This window comes from Musa acuminata, chromosome BXJ3-7 (assembly GCF_036884655.1).
Source record: "Musa acuminata AAA Group cultivar baxijiao chromosome BXJ3-7, Cavendish_Baxijiao_AAA, whole genome shotgun sequence".
NCBI classification, from domain to species: Eukaryota; Viridiplantae; Streptophyta; class Magnoliopsida; order Zingiberales; family Musaceae; genus Musa; species Musa acuminata.
Genome location: NC_088355.1, coordinates 42,299,126 through 42,315,040, shown reverse-complemented (window position 1 = coordinate 42,315,040; position 15,915 = coordinate 42,299,126). Strand labels below are relative to the sequence as shown.

The 15,915-nt window shown below is 38.9% G+C and overlaps 2 protein-coding genes across 3 annotated transcripts; one reads left to right on the top strand and one right to left on the bottom strand.

Annotated features, from left to right (window-relative positions):
• The first annotated feature begins 475 nt into the window (after positions 1-475).
• LOC135642715 (RNA polymerase II C-terminal domain phosphatase-like 4) lies at positions 476-2,730 on the top strand. Its single transcript, XM_065159094.1, has 3 exons — positions 476-1,617; positions 1,703-1,738; positions 2,187-2,730. Exons 1-3 carry the CDS (start codon positions 1,405-1,407, stop codon positions 2,502-2,504), a joined length of 567 nt encoding a protein of 188 aa, XP_065015166.1. The 5' UTR covers positions 476-1,404; the 3' UTR covers positions 2,505-2,730.
• A 1,767-nt stretch (positions 2,731-4,497) lies between these two features.
• Positions 4,498-14,529, bottom strand: LOC135643796 (uncharacterized). Of its 2 annotated transcripts, none has more exons than XM_065161153.1 (14): positions 14,117-14,529; positions 13,811-13,989; positions 13,603-13,694; positions 12,670-13,510; positions 12,491-12,558; positions 12,338-12,408; positions 9,557-9,656; positions 8,236-8,321; positions 7,610-7,692; positions 7,322-7,452; positions 7,135-7,236; positions 6,289-6,582; positions 6,063-6,185; positions 4,498-5,123 (listed from the first exon to the last, which is right to left on the bottom strand). In XM_065161153.1, exons 2-14 carry the CDS (start codon positions 13,812-13,814, stop codon positions 4,734-4,736), a joined length of 2,385 nt encoding a protein of 794 aa, XP_065017225.1. In that variant the 5' UTR covers positions 13,815-13,989; positions 14,117-14,529; the 3' UTR covers positions 4,498-4,733. The 2 variants fall into 2 exon arrangements, with proteins under 2 accessions (XP_065017225.1, XP_065017226.1); XM_065161154.1 differs by having other exon boundaries at positions 14,442-14,516.
• Positions 14,530-15,915: the final 1,386 nt, after the last annotated feature.

The following is a 15,915-nucleotide window of genomic DNA, read 5'->3' as shown; positions in this document are numbered from 1 at the left end:
AGGCGTGAGGCACCTTTGTGGCCAAAGACGTGAACTTAGCTTGCGTTGCCTAAGTCGCGCTTCGCCCTTGCGATACAAGGATCGGCCAACTTGTAACCTCTCGCCGGTCCCGAAGGACCTGTAAAAAGAGAAAGTTGATTAGTTTGAAAGAACGAGCGGCGGACAAGTTCCGATGTCTCGCGAAAAGGGGAAGCTTTACAAGCAATTCAGCGAGCACCTTGCGTGCACAAGAAAAAAGGGGGAGAGGGGGAAAACAAGGGCTTTAGAAGGTTGAACGAACAGCTGCAAGCCCACAAACAGCCGCTCACCTGGTCCCGGGCGTGACAACATGTTCCCGTCAAGGCAACGTGCGAACTTGCGAAAGAGTGTTCAACGCCCGGTATATAACCGAAGCCCCATCCAGCCCTGTGCCACCCGGGGGGTTCAAGAGGGCTGAGATGGCTGACGTTTTGGTGAGCGAAGGCAGATTCCAGAAATCAGCCCGCGGCACGCGAAAATGGAGCTGTTTTGGGGCTGTTTTGCTCGGTTTGGTGAGCGGTCGCTTTGTAACGCTGCAGCTTGTTCGAACTTACATTTTTACAAGCAAAATGACTCAAACCCAAGAGAAAACATGCTATCAAGCAGCTGTACATGTAGGTGTGAGCGACGAACGGTTCGTTGAATGGAGTTGTTGCGAGTGCGCGACGACCGTTCGTGACAGCGCGGAAGTGGGATTTAGGGTTTCCCACTATCCCTTCTATAAGGCAGACCAGACTGGGGTGGGTCCACATATTGGTTAGCACTCGAACTGGTACGTGTTGCCTATTTCATATGGTTTTGGGCGAAATGGAAGTCCTTGTCTAAACTTGCAATGATCTGTGGCTACATGCCCTGCCTTCGAATTGGAAAGTTATTTAACCTTACCCATTACAAGATGCAAAACAGTAATTTCTACCTTTTGTGTCAGTTGAAAGTGCTTATTCTTGGTGAAGATTTTGGACCTCATTTAAGTTACAAACCTTCAGCCTATCGGAAAACTGGCATATATAAATATAAATATTATCTTGAAGTGAATACAGTCTTTTGCACTTCTTCACCATTTATTATTTTGAAGAGTAACAACATAAGTGTGCATAGCAGCAAATTTGGAAAGATGCTTGATTTGGTAATGAGCTGTTAGGTCTTTTACCCTGCCAAATAAAGAATTTGTAGCATATATGCTTATGCTAAATCATAGGTAGGTCATATATCATATAAAATGCAGAAAAGAGGTCTCAGTAGATGAGAAATATGTAGTGAAAAGAGGGGAAAAAATGCTTTCATATTTATTATATATTGATAAGGTGATCTTGATATATTATAATTTATTGCTATGTTTTTAACATAATCAGTTGTTCATTTTCTGTTTTCCTTGTAGCTTGGCTTATGCAGAAGTTGTCATTACTGCAGGTGTGGCATAGACACAAAGAGAATTTGATTCAAATGGAGAGATACCATTTCTTTGCTTCTAGTTGTCGGCAATTTGGTTTTGGTGCCAAATCTTTATCGGAGTTGATGAAAGATGAAAGAGAGTCTGATGGTGCACTTGCAACCGTCCTTAATGTTCTAAAGCGGGCTCACCAAATGTTTTTCGATCCTGTGAGTTTCATTGCCTCTCTTTCAAATCTAGTTGTGTTTGGACTTTCCTTTTTTTTCCTTGATACTTATTAGTAGCCTATTTCAGGTCGTTGGTCCTGATACGTCAAGAGATGTAAGGCAGGTAAATCAGTGTTATCGTACAACTCATCCTATACATATTTTTGTGTCTTGTCTTCAAACCTTTAAAAAAGGATGCACAATGGCTCCATTTTAGTTGATCTCTAACTTCTGTTAATCCAACTGCAGGTTTCTTTTTGTTTAAGGCTTTAACCCATTTTCCTGAACTGAGTTTGTTCTAAATTTTAGAAATTTTATATATTTTGTTTTGTGGCTTTACATTTAATCCATTTTATCTGTACCATCATGGATGGTACAGATATTGTGATCCTATAATTTTGCCATCATACACGGGATTTGATTTTGAATGTTCTTATAATATGCATTGATTGTTAGATTAAAAGAACTTCAAGCAAATCATGAGCCCTGCAGACTTGGTTAACGTCTCTGCCCAGCTAAGACTTCTAGGTGGGTCGTTACGATGCTTTTTATTACTTTTTGATTTTCTGTAGGTCCTCAAAGGCATCAGACATGAGATATTACAAGGGTGCAAAATAGTATTTAGTAGGGTCTTTCCATCCAAGTCACCAGCTCAAGATCAGCCAATCTGGAAGATGGCTGAACGATTAGGTGCAACATGCTGCGCAGAGGTGGACCCATCCGTAACGCATGTCGTTTCAATGGACACAGGCACACAGAAGTCGCGTTGGGCTTTGCAGAACGAGAAGTTTTTGGTCAGTCCATACTGGATCGAAGCAACAAACTTCTTATGGCAACGTCAAAAGGAGGATGATTTCCCTATTAGTAATCTACGAAATCGTAATGCTTGACTTCTCTTCAAATTCTGAAAAGCCTTACGATGGATCTTCTATCTGCCCATGTATTGATGACCCAGATACGCCTTGGACAGTCAATCACTATTCCTGTAACAATCTTATATGCCAGCTGGAATGCGAGGATTGTTGATTGTCATACAAACATGTAAATGTTTCTCTCTTGCTTTCTTTGTTAGTCTAAGAAAAGTTTAAATTTCTTAAAATGGCTTCTACTTTTTCACTTTATGCTCATTCTCTATCTTATTTCAGGCATATCTTTGCATGATATGTGGTCATTAGAAGTTTGGTTCTGGTTTTTCAGATCCTTGATGACCGGAGGCCGAGCAGCAATACTTTGTTTCACTCTAATTTGCATGTGTGTTTCGGATTAATATGTTGTTATGATCTATGACTTATAGACGTGATCGACGGTTCCAAATTTCATTGAAAATGGAATCGATGGTTTTGGTTCCATTTGTCATGGAATTGGAACTCCGTTGGTTTTAGTTAGTTTGGGTTCTGGAACTATTGGTTTTTGTTTCAATTCAAAACAATTTGTTTTGTTTTTAATTTTGATTTAAATGAACAGTTTAAATTGTTAAAAAAGAAAGTAAAAAAAAGGTTTCATAAGGTTTATTGTATCGTGACATATTGTTCGACACGGGCGATACGTATCAATCCAATGGATGATCGAGATATAATTGATACATCGGTTTGTTTTCATGTCGGTATGGTTAGACAGTTCAGTTCTAATAGCTAGCATTTCATATTTCATATTCTGTGGCATGATTTGTCCTTTGATCCGTACTATTAGAACTGAACTGTCAAACCTCAGTTCCGATTTGATTAGTAATCACCAACTCGTGATCAGGGCTAACTTGTTATAAACGAAGAGTATCGATACTTTGAATTTTTGTCTTTTAAAGCTAGATTAATCAAAATTTATTTATCAGAAATATGTAATGATAACTAGAGCACTTTGAATTTTTGTCTTTTAAAGCTAGACGAATCAAAATTATCGAGTCCCGATTCACCGAAAATAATGACCATTTCCAGATCGGTGTGCCATAAACATCTCATTCGATTGGAATCCCGAGCATGAATTTTGTTCACACAGAATGCTCGATTAGATACCACAAGACAGTGGACTTAGAGGTAACAATTAAGAAAAGAACAAAAATCATTGGGTAAACTTTACGAAGGAAATACTTCAAAATTTTTAAAGTCTAAGCGATGATACTCGTTAAAGTTCCTACAGACATCCACCTAATTTAAATGGCATGAAACATTTGGGGACTAGCATATAACAAGGAATGTTTTTTACTTTATTTAGATGATTCATATAAACCAATAAAAATCAACAATTGACCTCACACTAAAGACAAAGTCATCGACGAGTTAAAATAGCACAGCGGGGAGATGCAGCTTCCACAAAGGCTTCGATGTGGATGTCGAAGAAATAAGCGGAGAAGAATATCACAGACAAAGTTATAAGTAAGGTATTTGATGTAATGCTTGTGTATATCTGTGTTTTTGGTTTTATTCATTTTTTTTCACAACATGTAAAGTGTTTGCAGTAGGTTTGGTAGCCTCATTTTGATTGACTTTTATGATTATTTCATGCTTATCAACATAGGTTTTATGTAATTATTATATAAAGATAAAATTATCCAAAAATAAACTATCCGAATAGTCATTTTGATTATTTTCTAGCTTCGTAGAGTGACACGAAGGGACAACCAACAAAACACCTAGGAGCTACATGTTGGATCCTTGATCCCTTTTACGAATGAAGGAGGATACTATATGACAGATAAAACTAACTAAATTTATAACAAGGAAGCTCGCTCATAAAATGTCTAGACCCCACACAACATCAGGCTTGAAAAATCTGTAGGGTATGGTGTTGACCGGACGGTAAATACCGATCTGCAGAACAACTCAGTATTGTACATTATTCTGATTAATAAGATTAAATTTGCTTAGAAACATAAATGTCAAACATCCCTTAAAAAGAAACTCAGTAGTGCTTTTGAATGGTGATGTTTTACACTGTCTACGGACAGTCTCTCTAATACTTCCGTCAAGGCTTCTAAAGAATCCACAAGGATTGCATAATCTAGAGCCAAAATTAGACTTAATATAAAACCAAAAACGAAACCACAAAACGGACCCTAGCCATTGCACATTCAATAAGAAACTACGACGCCAGTTCGCCTGGGTACCCCAAAAGGTTAAACCATTTTACATCAGCACGCCAGCTACATTATTGAGTGCTTTCTTTGCCATCTTGAATTTTCCAGCAACAGATTTTTCACTGCTTACAGCGACGACATACTGCTTGATGAAGTAGACGAGGCTGTTCCTTAATTCCTCTAGCTCAGGAATGGCACCGATTCGGGTGAAGATATTCCATACCAAGGCGTCACTGTTGTTGAAAACAGCCTCGAAGAGCATTCTGAAATGCATGACCCTTTTCGGGGTTAGGTTCATGGGATTTGTCAGATCGACAGTCTTTAGGATAGCAAGGGAGAGAGAGAAGCTGGATAACATCTCGGCGATAAATCTTGCAAGGTTCATGGAGCGGTTTAAATCCATCGATTCCAGTTCTTTAAAATGGTCCCATAAGCAGTACTGCCAATACCAGAAAAATAAGAATAACATTAGAGAATCATGAGAAACAGAGAGAACATGAACCAACAAGCCATAGCTTTAACTTCCTCACATCTACAGAATTGGATATTCTTATGATAGGACAATTCCACATCATCTAACCAAAAAAAAGATGGAACCATGAGGAGCTCATTGACAGCTTTTCAAATATTATTTTGTACAATCAAAGTAAAGACAACCATGAGGAGCTCGCTCAAAAACTTTGGAAACATCAACACCTTTTGACTTTCTCCAGTGTACAGGCCTGAGCATTCTATTGTGATTGACTAGTACAGGATCCCCAAAAGACAACAGGCGTATACTGAATGCCTAATTGGAGAACTTATTCAACAATACATAAACATATCATATATCCAAATTAAATTTTCCCGCTAGTTGCCAAAAGCCATATGTCAATGTGATTTGTACATTTGCATTCTTACATTCTTCTTTGGTAAAAATCATGAGATCTTATCTGACAACTGCATTTATTTGTAGGGCTAGATATGACCGTAGCATATGACAGAAAATTTAGTACATTATGGCCTATGGAGAACTAAAAACTATGTTAATAGGAGTAAAGACAAATATCATGGCTCCATCAACAAGTAGAGACTCTTTTTAGCACATAAATCCAGTTGGGAAATGAATGCATGCACATCAGACAAATTTACACAAAATCTCATGAACCAAAAATTAACAATTAAAAAAAAAACAAATAAGAAGAGAAATAATTATGACGAGCTACAACAATGATGACTATTATCACCAATCACCATATTACATAACGATTATACTATTGATAATTAGTTAGTCTATTCCCATGATTAATATTTAAAAAGCTGCTTTAAGGTTAATCGGGAGCAAAAAATAAGCAGCAATAATGGAACAATTAGACAAACAGATGAATGAGCAGCATACCTGCAAGCTGAACTTGTTATTTTTATCATGGCTACATAACTTAGAAGCCAAGACTGTGTAATACTTATTGAAAACCTTTTCTTGCAGACAACAATCAACAAGGACCCTCATAATCTCCCGGTCCTGTGGATTGGTATTTTAAAAGACAAGAGTTTAATGAGGTTGAAACTGAACACTCCCCTCCCCTCAAAAATGACAAAGAAAAATACATGACAATAGAACAAACCTGCTTCCCAGTTAGATCGAGTCTCAAAAGTTTCTCAAATGCATCAAGGTAGTCTTCCCCACTCATGATAATGCAGAATATCGCTCTTCTAATATCAGTATTCATCCTTTGTGCAGCCGCAAGCTGAACTAATTTTTGAGCTTCTACAACCTCCTTGATTATTGTAGTCGGCATATCCTCGACATCATCAATACCAGAGGCAACTTCCCCTGAAATCCACCATTGGCCTTTCTTTTCAGTATCAAGCAGCTTGCTCCACTTGAGCCCTCGAAGGAGAATGTCCTCTCCTCTTAGCTGCAAAAGATTGATCCAACTTTTAGGAAATTTAAAGCATAGGAAGTATGGTGTCCACAAAAGTTGCTAGCTGAAGACAGAGAACAGAAAGGTATAGCTCGTAATTTGTATGCATGAAAGATGTCCTGATTCTTTTGGGTAAGAGATGCACCTAACTTGCGACAGAATGCAGAATATGCAAAAGCTACGACAACAATAACTATCTTTGGCACTACTCTCATTTTCTCCTACTCACAAACTTTGACTTTACTTTCTCTAACTACAATTTTTATACACATGACAAAAAAATCAAAAAATAGTTTGCAGTTATTTCATATACACATGTACCAACAGAGCTGTCCACCTGACTTAACTTTCTGCCCCTATGTGTAGATTTGTACACTAAAACTAAGGGTGAAATTTAAGAACCCAAAATTTAGGGAGCATGGATAAAGTTTCAGGCAAAAAGGGCTTCTGCTTACAACATGATTTGGCCTAGAAAAAAATTCCTACATGATTTAAAAGCAAATTGGCCAATCTACAAAGGTTATCAACAAAAGCATAATACAAGACCTTCTGCAGCCATTTTTTCAACCGTGTATGATGTGCAGGGACCTCTTTAAGCCTTATCTTATTGTTCTTAATGTCGCATATTCTCTCGAGCATGAAGTCCATCTGCAAAGAAAGAAAACCAGAAAAGAAAAATGCATGTTCAGATTGACATGGAGATGCTTAATCAACAAATATATGAGGAGCTTACTTTACTAATACTTTGTTTCCCATCTCGTGTGCCATCAGAATGAGATCTAAACTCATTTACTCTATTCTGAATATTGAAGATGAAATCTTTCATGGCAGCAGGATCATCACCCCTAAGTTTCATTCCACAATCTGTCCATTCATCATAAATAAAAATGTGAAATTGATATGGAGCTACTTTGGCTTTTGCAAATGATAGGTGAGAAGAACCAAGAATTTCAAAATTTTCAGAACATAACTTGTTGCCAACTAAATCACAAAGTTAAAATTGAGTTTCAAAAGAGCATACAATCTAGTATTGTATCTATAACGGACACATCCAACTCCGTCAAACGCTTGCTCAATACTGAAAGCAGGTCATATATGAGATCACTGCAGATAGAATCAGATGATCAAATATCAGCACTGATGACAATAATCACTGCAAACTCAGAAAAAAGCAATAATGAGTGGCAACTTCTTCAAGTTAGAATTCATAGGACAGTCAGATTATCCTATCTGAAAGGCATATAGAAGAAGGTATTTATAGCACAAACTATACAACAGCATAAAGGTTACCAAAATGGAAAAGAAAGAACCAAAAACCAAAGATAAAATGTGTAACCAGTAATGCTTCTACTAGAACTCTCTCAAATGCCATTTGTCACAAATGCATCCATGCTATTTGTACCAAGGACCTCATCATGGATGCTACTCAGCAATGATATCTTAATTCAAAGAAAAGAAATGACTAGAGACTCAAGGATAATTTCAAAAAGTATAAATTTCCTAAGTATCATGCATATGCACCTCCAAACAATAAATTTTCCTCCATAAACAGCTTTTACGCATAAAGAAAAACTTGAAATGAATAAAACAAACTACGAAAGGTAAATGCAGACTTAGGAACCGTGTCCAATACTGCAGTCTACAAACCTGGAACAGACACCAAAAATGCACATATCACAAAGAATCTTTGCATAATTCTTCAAAAACATGCAATTCTCCTTCGCGTACTCATCCTAAAATGAAAATGAAATGGTTAAGTATACAAATCCACCAACAACAAGCCTAGGAAAAGAAAAAACCAAAGCACAATATTTGGCAACGATGTAAAAAATAATTATTAAAAAGATCTAAATAATTAGTGGTTGAAATAATTCACTGAAGCAGCAATAGAGAAGAATGACCATTACAGAATGACTATTCAAAAAAATTAAGTCAAATATAAAGAAGTATAAGTAGTCTGATAAAACCCAGTATATATCTCGAAGATTGCACTAGTGATGTCAAGAGGCGTTTGGTTGGTCGTCTAGGTGCTTGGGCAAGGGGAGGCAAGGCTTAAGCACCTTGATGGGCCCTAGGCAAGGTGCTTTAACAAGGCATTGCCTAGGTGAATGCCTCGGTTGAGATGTTGAGCGTCCCAACCACTCACCTGGATGGCATAGGCAACCTAACTCCCCACCAACCTGGTACAAAGCCAATTGCATCCCCTCCAACACAGTCACCATCCTATCTTCTCTCTTCCCTGTTCTCTCTACTCTTGTTTGTGCATGACCAGCATCCACCATCCCGGGCCTCTCTTTCCTCGTCTCTCCCCTTTCCCTTCTTCTTCTCTTCTCCTCTCTCTACGGCCAGCACTGATTGTTGTCACCCTCTCTGCCCTCTTCTCCCCCCTCTTCTTTCTCCACTATCCACAATCAAAGCCAATCCTCAACTGCCTTCTCTCTCTCTCTCTCTCTCTCTCTCTCTCTCTCTCTCTCTCTCTCTCTCTCTTATGGTTTAATTAATCAATTTGACATGGCAATTCAAGTTACCTTGAAGGACAAGGACGACTGTATGCCAATAAGATAAAACATCAAGAAATATTAAAAGGGATTTTGGATGAAATTAAAAGATTCAAAAGACTATAATACTATCATTTAAAATGTTTAATGATAAAACTACTAAACATGGAATATTTCTGTTAGAACAACATGAAGTTCCTGTTTTGACATAATGATGATATAAACTCATGCCTTGATTGAAGTTTCTGTTTTAATCATTATATGTTTTTATAATTTTTGTAAGGTAAGTATCTTGTTTTCCTCAAGAGGCAAGCAACAAGCATCTCAAACAATAAGGCACATTGGTGCTTTTAGTGCCTAGCACTTTTGAGTTTTGACAATACTGGACTTTACATACACAACCACACATCACTTTCAAACTGATTGAAGTGATTGATAAATTGACACTTGGACTTGATTCTTAATCATACCTCAAATGACTGAGTGAGAGAAGCAATGAGCTTTGCGCTAAAATCAATTCCAACTGAACATGCCATGCCTGCAACAAAAGCTGCAAAAGCAGCAGAAAAACTGAAAAGGAACCAACATATGTTCAGAATTATGTTGCAGATTCTAGCAAATCACTTCACTAAACAAATTACAAGATCAATCATTTGATGGAAGAATAAAAAATGACTATAACAAATAAGAATCTGACGAGAATCCAATTGTAAGAAAAGAAAAGGCCAAACAGCAGACTCGTACTCTTTCTTCCTTCATCTTATAGATGCTAGCAGAAGTAAGAACTCAAACAAACAATAGAAGAAATAGAGAAAGAAATAAACAAAAATAAGAAAGAAGTCAAAATAGGTTGGCAAGCAATTAGATCTTTTGCCACTTCAAGGAGGTACCAAAAATTCCTCAATGTGTTTCCTAAATGCAAGAATCTAACCGTTTTGGAAGACTATGTGCATATTACTTGACCCATTAGGGAATGGACAAGTAATTTACAGTCTTTTATTCTCACAATCCTTAAAATACAGACTTCCCCAGTGGTTGCATATTGTCGAGCTGAACCGAAATATTTCCCTAGCCCATCTCTTTGGTTGTTAGTGAAGAAGTAAAATGTTACAAATTATCTCCAAACAACAACTATATATTTTCATTTTTGTGCCATTTCCAGTGAGCTTATCATTTTGTATGAATACTATGGATAAAATTGTAGTACAAGTTCTCCCGAACAGAAAAGATCAAATGTTTTTCTTATTTTCAATATACGTGACAAATAAGTAACTGTTGTATACTCAAGTCATAAGTGAACAAATAAATACATTGGTCAGCCCAGTAACCCAAGTAAATATCATGATGTCTTGGTTGTCACAATAAAAATTACTGACGATAGCTACAATTTTATACCACAAACACATATGAATAAACCACTTCATAGGTGTACAGAGATCCAAATTTGTCCTGTTGGTGGTCCTGAGTTTCAAGTTTCAACTACCACTTAAGACTCCCAAAACTTAATTACCTCAGCCTTAGGTCAAATGACAGCAACTGACAGCAGTGAACTCATACACATACTATTTCAGTTGGCACTTATGAAAATAACAACACAATCTCCACATTACAGTATCTTGCAACAGAAGACACAAAGCTATCACCACAAAAATCACTCTTCAGTATAAGCTCAGCATCTAAGTTCCTCTTCTTCGAGTTTTAATATCTTACTCTAAACATCTAAATATCTAAACACTCTAGCATCATTTGTAGCATTAATAGCAAACAAGAACTATCATATTTATATTTATAACAGCCTATTTGTACCTATTTTATTTAAAATACACAGAGAAATCAGCAATCCAATAAATCCAAATATGACAAGGTTTATCATAGCCCAAAATCAATCCACAAACAATTAGAACTTAGTAAAAGGCACCAACGCAAAACTAATGTAAGCCAAGGTGCAAGATTTTATGTTAGTATATACAAAGGATTGTAGTTAAATGTCAGACCCATGCCAGTCCATAGCGGGACTGATACTGGTTCAGTTCATGCCGATGTTTCAGTACACTGACGCATACCATGGTACCAAAAAGGGGGTAAGGGGGAGGAGAAAGAAAGAGGAAGAGGTGGAGACGAAGCAGAGGAGGAAAAGGGGAGCACTAGGATATTGAGCAGGTTGGCGGTCGATGGTTGAATGGGCTGGCGGTGGGATCAGTGATGGCAGGACCGACACTGGCACAGGGCGAGGGCCCTCGCATGTCTCTCAAGATGCAATTAGGGTCTTGTTGACTCTTGCTTCTTTTTTAAATCAAGAGCTTAAAAAGAACAAGCTGGACCAGACCGTCTGAAAAGGATCAATCCACAACCCAATTGATGATCAGATTGGTGAATATTATCCGGTACATACCGTTTCAGATGAAATCACATTCCATGGTTTAAGCACATCCGGAGAGCAACCTGAGTTAAATGATTTGGATCATTACATATATATAGTATTGAAGCATTAACTAATTTTGGTATGGACACCACTTGAAGCTCTAAATTGGTGAAGGTACGACACCAAGAATGTTGATTGCAACTTGGTAGGTTTACAACATCATGAGATCCCACATCACCAATGGGAATCAACTAGTTGAACAACGGAGCATGTGTATTCCTAGTGGCTACATGTGGGCCGCTATAAGAGGTTCTATACAGCCCCAAATATTTGAGTACTCTTTTGGAGCAAAACCAATATGGTTTAAGCTTAGCTTATCACAATTTCCCAAGGCTTTGCCATCAATCTAGCGTAGAAATTTATGTCCAACATATGGTTCAATCTAAGAAAAAACACCAAGTATCAAATCTTTTGTAAGAAAAAAGGTGCAGACTAATAAATGCCTAATTTCAATTCCGAGTCTGCGATGGGTAACACAGCAAAATACCTAGGAGTCAAAACTATTCCTCCATGTTTTGTGCGAACATTATGTCATGAAAAAGTTCAAATTGTGTTTGTATGTTGGAAAAATATTAAACACTTCAATTTAGCTTGCTATTGAGGTTGGAAAAGGTACTCTTGAATATAAAAAGAAGAAAAAACATTCTATCTTTCCACTGGTCTCATAAAATGTTTTCTGCACTTTAACTTCTAATTATGATGAGACATCAAAAACACTGTGCAATAAGATTGACATGTAGCACTTAAGAAATCTCAATTTAGTAGCTCAAAGAACTAGAATATGGCACTACTATGCTTGCATTCACTAATAGGAGGAAAGAGGCAAAACCTTTCATTTTTGGTAGACGATTCCAGAAATGCCTGACCAATTATCTGACAGCCATCACTGCGAGAGAGTGACTGTCGAAGTCTCAGCCATGATATTGTAAACATTACCATGAAACACAAAAGACAAATACACAATCTAATATTAGAGTAGTACTCGAAAGATTGTAGCCACTTCTTTGGTAATTGATTCCACATTGGAATCATTAAGCTGGTTCAGAAGTCCTGAAAAAGCAAGTGATCAACAACAAAAATTGTCAGTCTTACTGAAAATAAACTAGAGGCATATTTTTATATAACATAAAATTTGATCTTCAACCAGATAAGTGTTCATACTTTTCACCCTACGACGAATCTCAAGAAGCTCATCGAATTCGATACCCAGACGAGCTCGCACCTGAGGAGGCATATATTTCACACTTGGAACTGTTGCAGGTTCTACAGAATGAGTTTCTTCTGTGTCCAATACATCAAGCTTCTTTGCATCCCCGTCCACCACTGGATGCTCTTGTGAAGCAGCAAGTGAATTCTTTTTCTTACGCTTCTTCTGACCCACATCCACATGTGAGGTATTGACCTTCTCCGGAGTCCCCTTCTCAACGACAGCAACTTCACATTCTGATTGCTCCATTGAAGCATGAGACAACTTTTTCTTATTCTTGTGCTTCTTCTTCATCGATGAGACATTCTCCTCTATTACATCATCATCATCGAATTCATCCTCTCCACCAGCAACTTCATGTTCTGGTAGCTCTATTGAAGCATCAGATGACTTTTTCTTCTTCTTGTGCTTCTTCTTCATTGATGAGACATCCTCCTCTATTGCATCATCATCTACTTCATCCTCTCCACAAGTGTCATCATCGAACATGGAGTATGGTTCAGATGGGCTCTCACCAATTAGAAAATTTATCCCATCATCAGGGCCGCGCAGCTTCGTGTCCTTGACTTTGAGCTTCTTTGACAGCCTCTTCTCCATCTCGAGATCCTCCTCACCGCTTAAAACGCCCTTGCCCGTCTCCAATTCCAGAAATTCCTGAAACTTAGTTTTAGACTTCCCCTTCTTCAAAGAATCTGACATCTTCATCTTCTTAATTTTCCTCTCCGAAGCCACCATTTCAGACTGTGGTTCCGAATCCAATGATGACTTCTTCTTCTTCTTCTTGTTCTTACCACTCTTTGTTCAGAAGAATTTCAAAAAACAAAATCAGCAAAAAAAAAAAAAAAAGCTCCACAGATTAAAGCAAGAACAGTAGTGACTATATATACTTGATGCTGGATCCAGGAGACGAATCGGTTCTGTTGCTTTGCCAACCGGGCTTCTTTCCTCTTCTCTCGCCGAGATGTTTCTGCAGGTCTCTCTGTGAAGAACAACAATATAAGAGACACGATTAAAAAAAACGATTTTTGTTGGCAAATTTTTCAGTAAAATTTCAGCGTGAAGAATCGAGAAAACACATATAGTAATTCACTATACCCATAATCGAGTTCCTCAGCGGTATTCTTTCAAACAGGAGGTCGAGATCTCGGGCAATTCCGAACCCCAGAAAACCCTTCAATCAAAACCCTAAACACAGGAGAGACCGGTGTGGTTCGGTCCGCAAAATCCCATAACGGGTTTCAGACCGCGTGAAGGCCGGTCAAGCGGATCCAGACCTGCGTCGGATATTTAAAACCAAGAAAAGAATTGACGTCAACACTAAAGCAAACGGCTAACTCCGGGTCGGATCCGGATGATCGGGTATTCGATCCGCAACAAATCGATCATTGCCACATCCATTACCTTCCCTAATTCTCCTCGGTCGTCGCACTTGCTCGCGACGCCCACCGCCGGGGAAACGGTGCAGGGAACCCGTCGACGCCGCGTCTACTACCTCCTACTTCCCCTCCCTCCCATGGTCACCCACCTCGACAACGACCGCATCGTCCTCGAGGTCAAATCCCCCTTCGAGATGTACGCCGCGTCTCCGGCTGCGATGTCGACCGCCTCGACTACGTCACGCTCGGAGAGACCAAGGGAAGGGAGGCAGCTCTTGGAGGGAGAAACAAGAAGGGCGAGAGGGAGACAATGGGAGGGAATGAGAGAGAGAGGGAGGAAGAAGAATTACCGTAGGGGGGTCGCCGCGGAGGTGGAGGCAGCGCACGGCCGCGGGAAGGAGAGGATCGACCTGAAACGAAGGCGTAAGGCGGTGGGGGAGGAGAGCGCGACTCGTTCGGGTCAGTAACTTAGTGGATTTATATTTAGTGTAATTAAAATATATGGGGTCGGGTCAGTTCGACCTCGATCCATATCGGATCAAATCGCCATCGGGTTATTCGGATCGTATTGTATGATCCACGCCAATAAAAAAGGAAACGGATCTCGGATTCGGATCAGGACAGATCAGATGTTCGACATGCGAGAATGACGTACGTGATAACGTAGATCCATGTTGATATAATCCCTATTAAATCAAATTTGTCTTAAGATAATAGATACCGATGCAAGGTTGTTGTAACTCCACGTGAGATCAACTAGTAGACATTGATTTATTAGTCTTGTAATATGGAGTCAAAAGATAGATCTTCTTAGGGCATTCGGAACTGCAGCTAATGCAGACATATATGCATCAGAGATACAAGTATCCTTTATGAGCGGGTGAGCTTGTAAGCTGCAAAAGCTCCAAGTCCTGCTACAAGCACAATGGCTGCAACTCCAGTCAGAATCAGTCTGCGCTTACTTAGAGCCTTTAGAACACCTCCGGATTGCTTCATCTCATTTGTAGGTTTTGGCAGAATTACGTAGAGGATTTCTTGATCAAATTTGGCTCCGAGCTCTCCGATGTTGCAATGCTTTGGAAGCTGAAAGCTCCTGAGAAAGCGACGCCATTGACCGTCTCTTAGAGCTCGCTCTCCACTGATCGTTAGTTTCCTCGAAGTGTCGACTAAAACCTTTAGTTCTTCCTTCTTGAATCCTAATCCTGTATCAAAAAGCAGATGGAGGAGGAAAGATGTTTGGAGTTCATTGATCATGTCATCACAAGAAGCGTGCAAAGTGTTTTCGGTCTAATCAAGAAATTGTACCGTACAAATTGGACTACAGAATCATATGGATTCATTCTGATTCATATTTAATCATTCGGATTCATATAAGAGGTGTTTAAAGTCTCATAATTGCTCGGAAAAAAGAAGAATAAAAAAGAGGAAGACTAAATGGAGAAAGCCTGCCTGAGAGGTCAACTTTCAGTGCATCGAACTCGCCCACTTCTGTCCAGTCACATTTCGGGTTGCACTCCGAGTGAGTTCGCGATCCTGAAGCAGCTTCCATGAATGAACTTTCTTGTTCTTGGTGGTGCTTCTTTTTGGGCAACTTCAATCAGCGACAGAAGAGCCATGGATGGATGTTCCTTTATACGTGCAGCGAATGCATCAGGGGAGATAGATGCCTTGCCTTTAAGGCCTTTGCTTGGGAGAAGAAATGTTCCTTGCTGATTCCTGTGAGGTTGGGTTACTCCAAACCTTTTAGTTGGAACTCCCTTAACTAGTGTGTACTCTACTGTAGGAATGTGGTTACCCATTTGGCTTCTTCGATGAAGATGCTAA

Bases quoted from the DNA above. Each gene is read 5' to 3' on its own strand.
- LOC135643796 (XM_065161153.1), bottom strand. The intron at 13,511-13,602 runs GTATATATAGTC...TTCTGAACAAAG, and splicing joins TCTCCTGGATCCAGCATCAA to AGTGGTAAGAACAAGAAGAA. The intron at 6,186-6,288 runs GTTTGTTCTATT...ACCAATCCACAG, and splicing joins TCGATCTAACTGGGAAGCAG to GACCGGGAGATTATGAGGGT.
- LOC135642715 (XM_065159094.1), top strand. From the start codon at position 1,405: ATGCAGAAGTTGTCATTACTGCAGGTGTGGCATAGACACAAAGAGAAT. The intron at 1,618-1,702 runs GTGAGTTTCATT...AGCCTATTTCAG, and splicing joins ACCAAATGTTTTTCGATCCT to GTCGTTGGTCCTGATACGTC. The intron at 1,739-2,186 runs GTAAATCAGTGT...GATTTTCTGTAG, and splicing joins CGTCAAGAGATGTAAGGCAG to GTCCTCAAAGGCATCAGACA.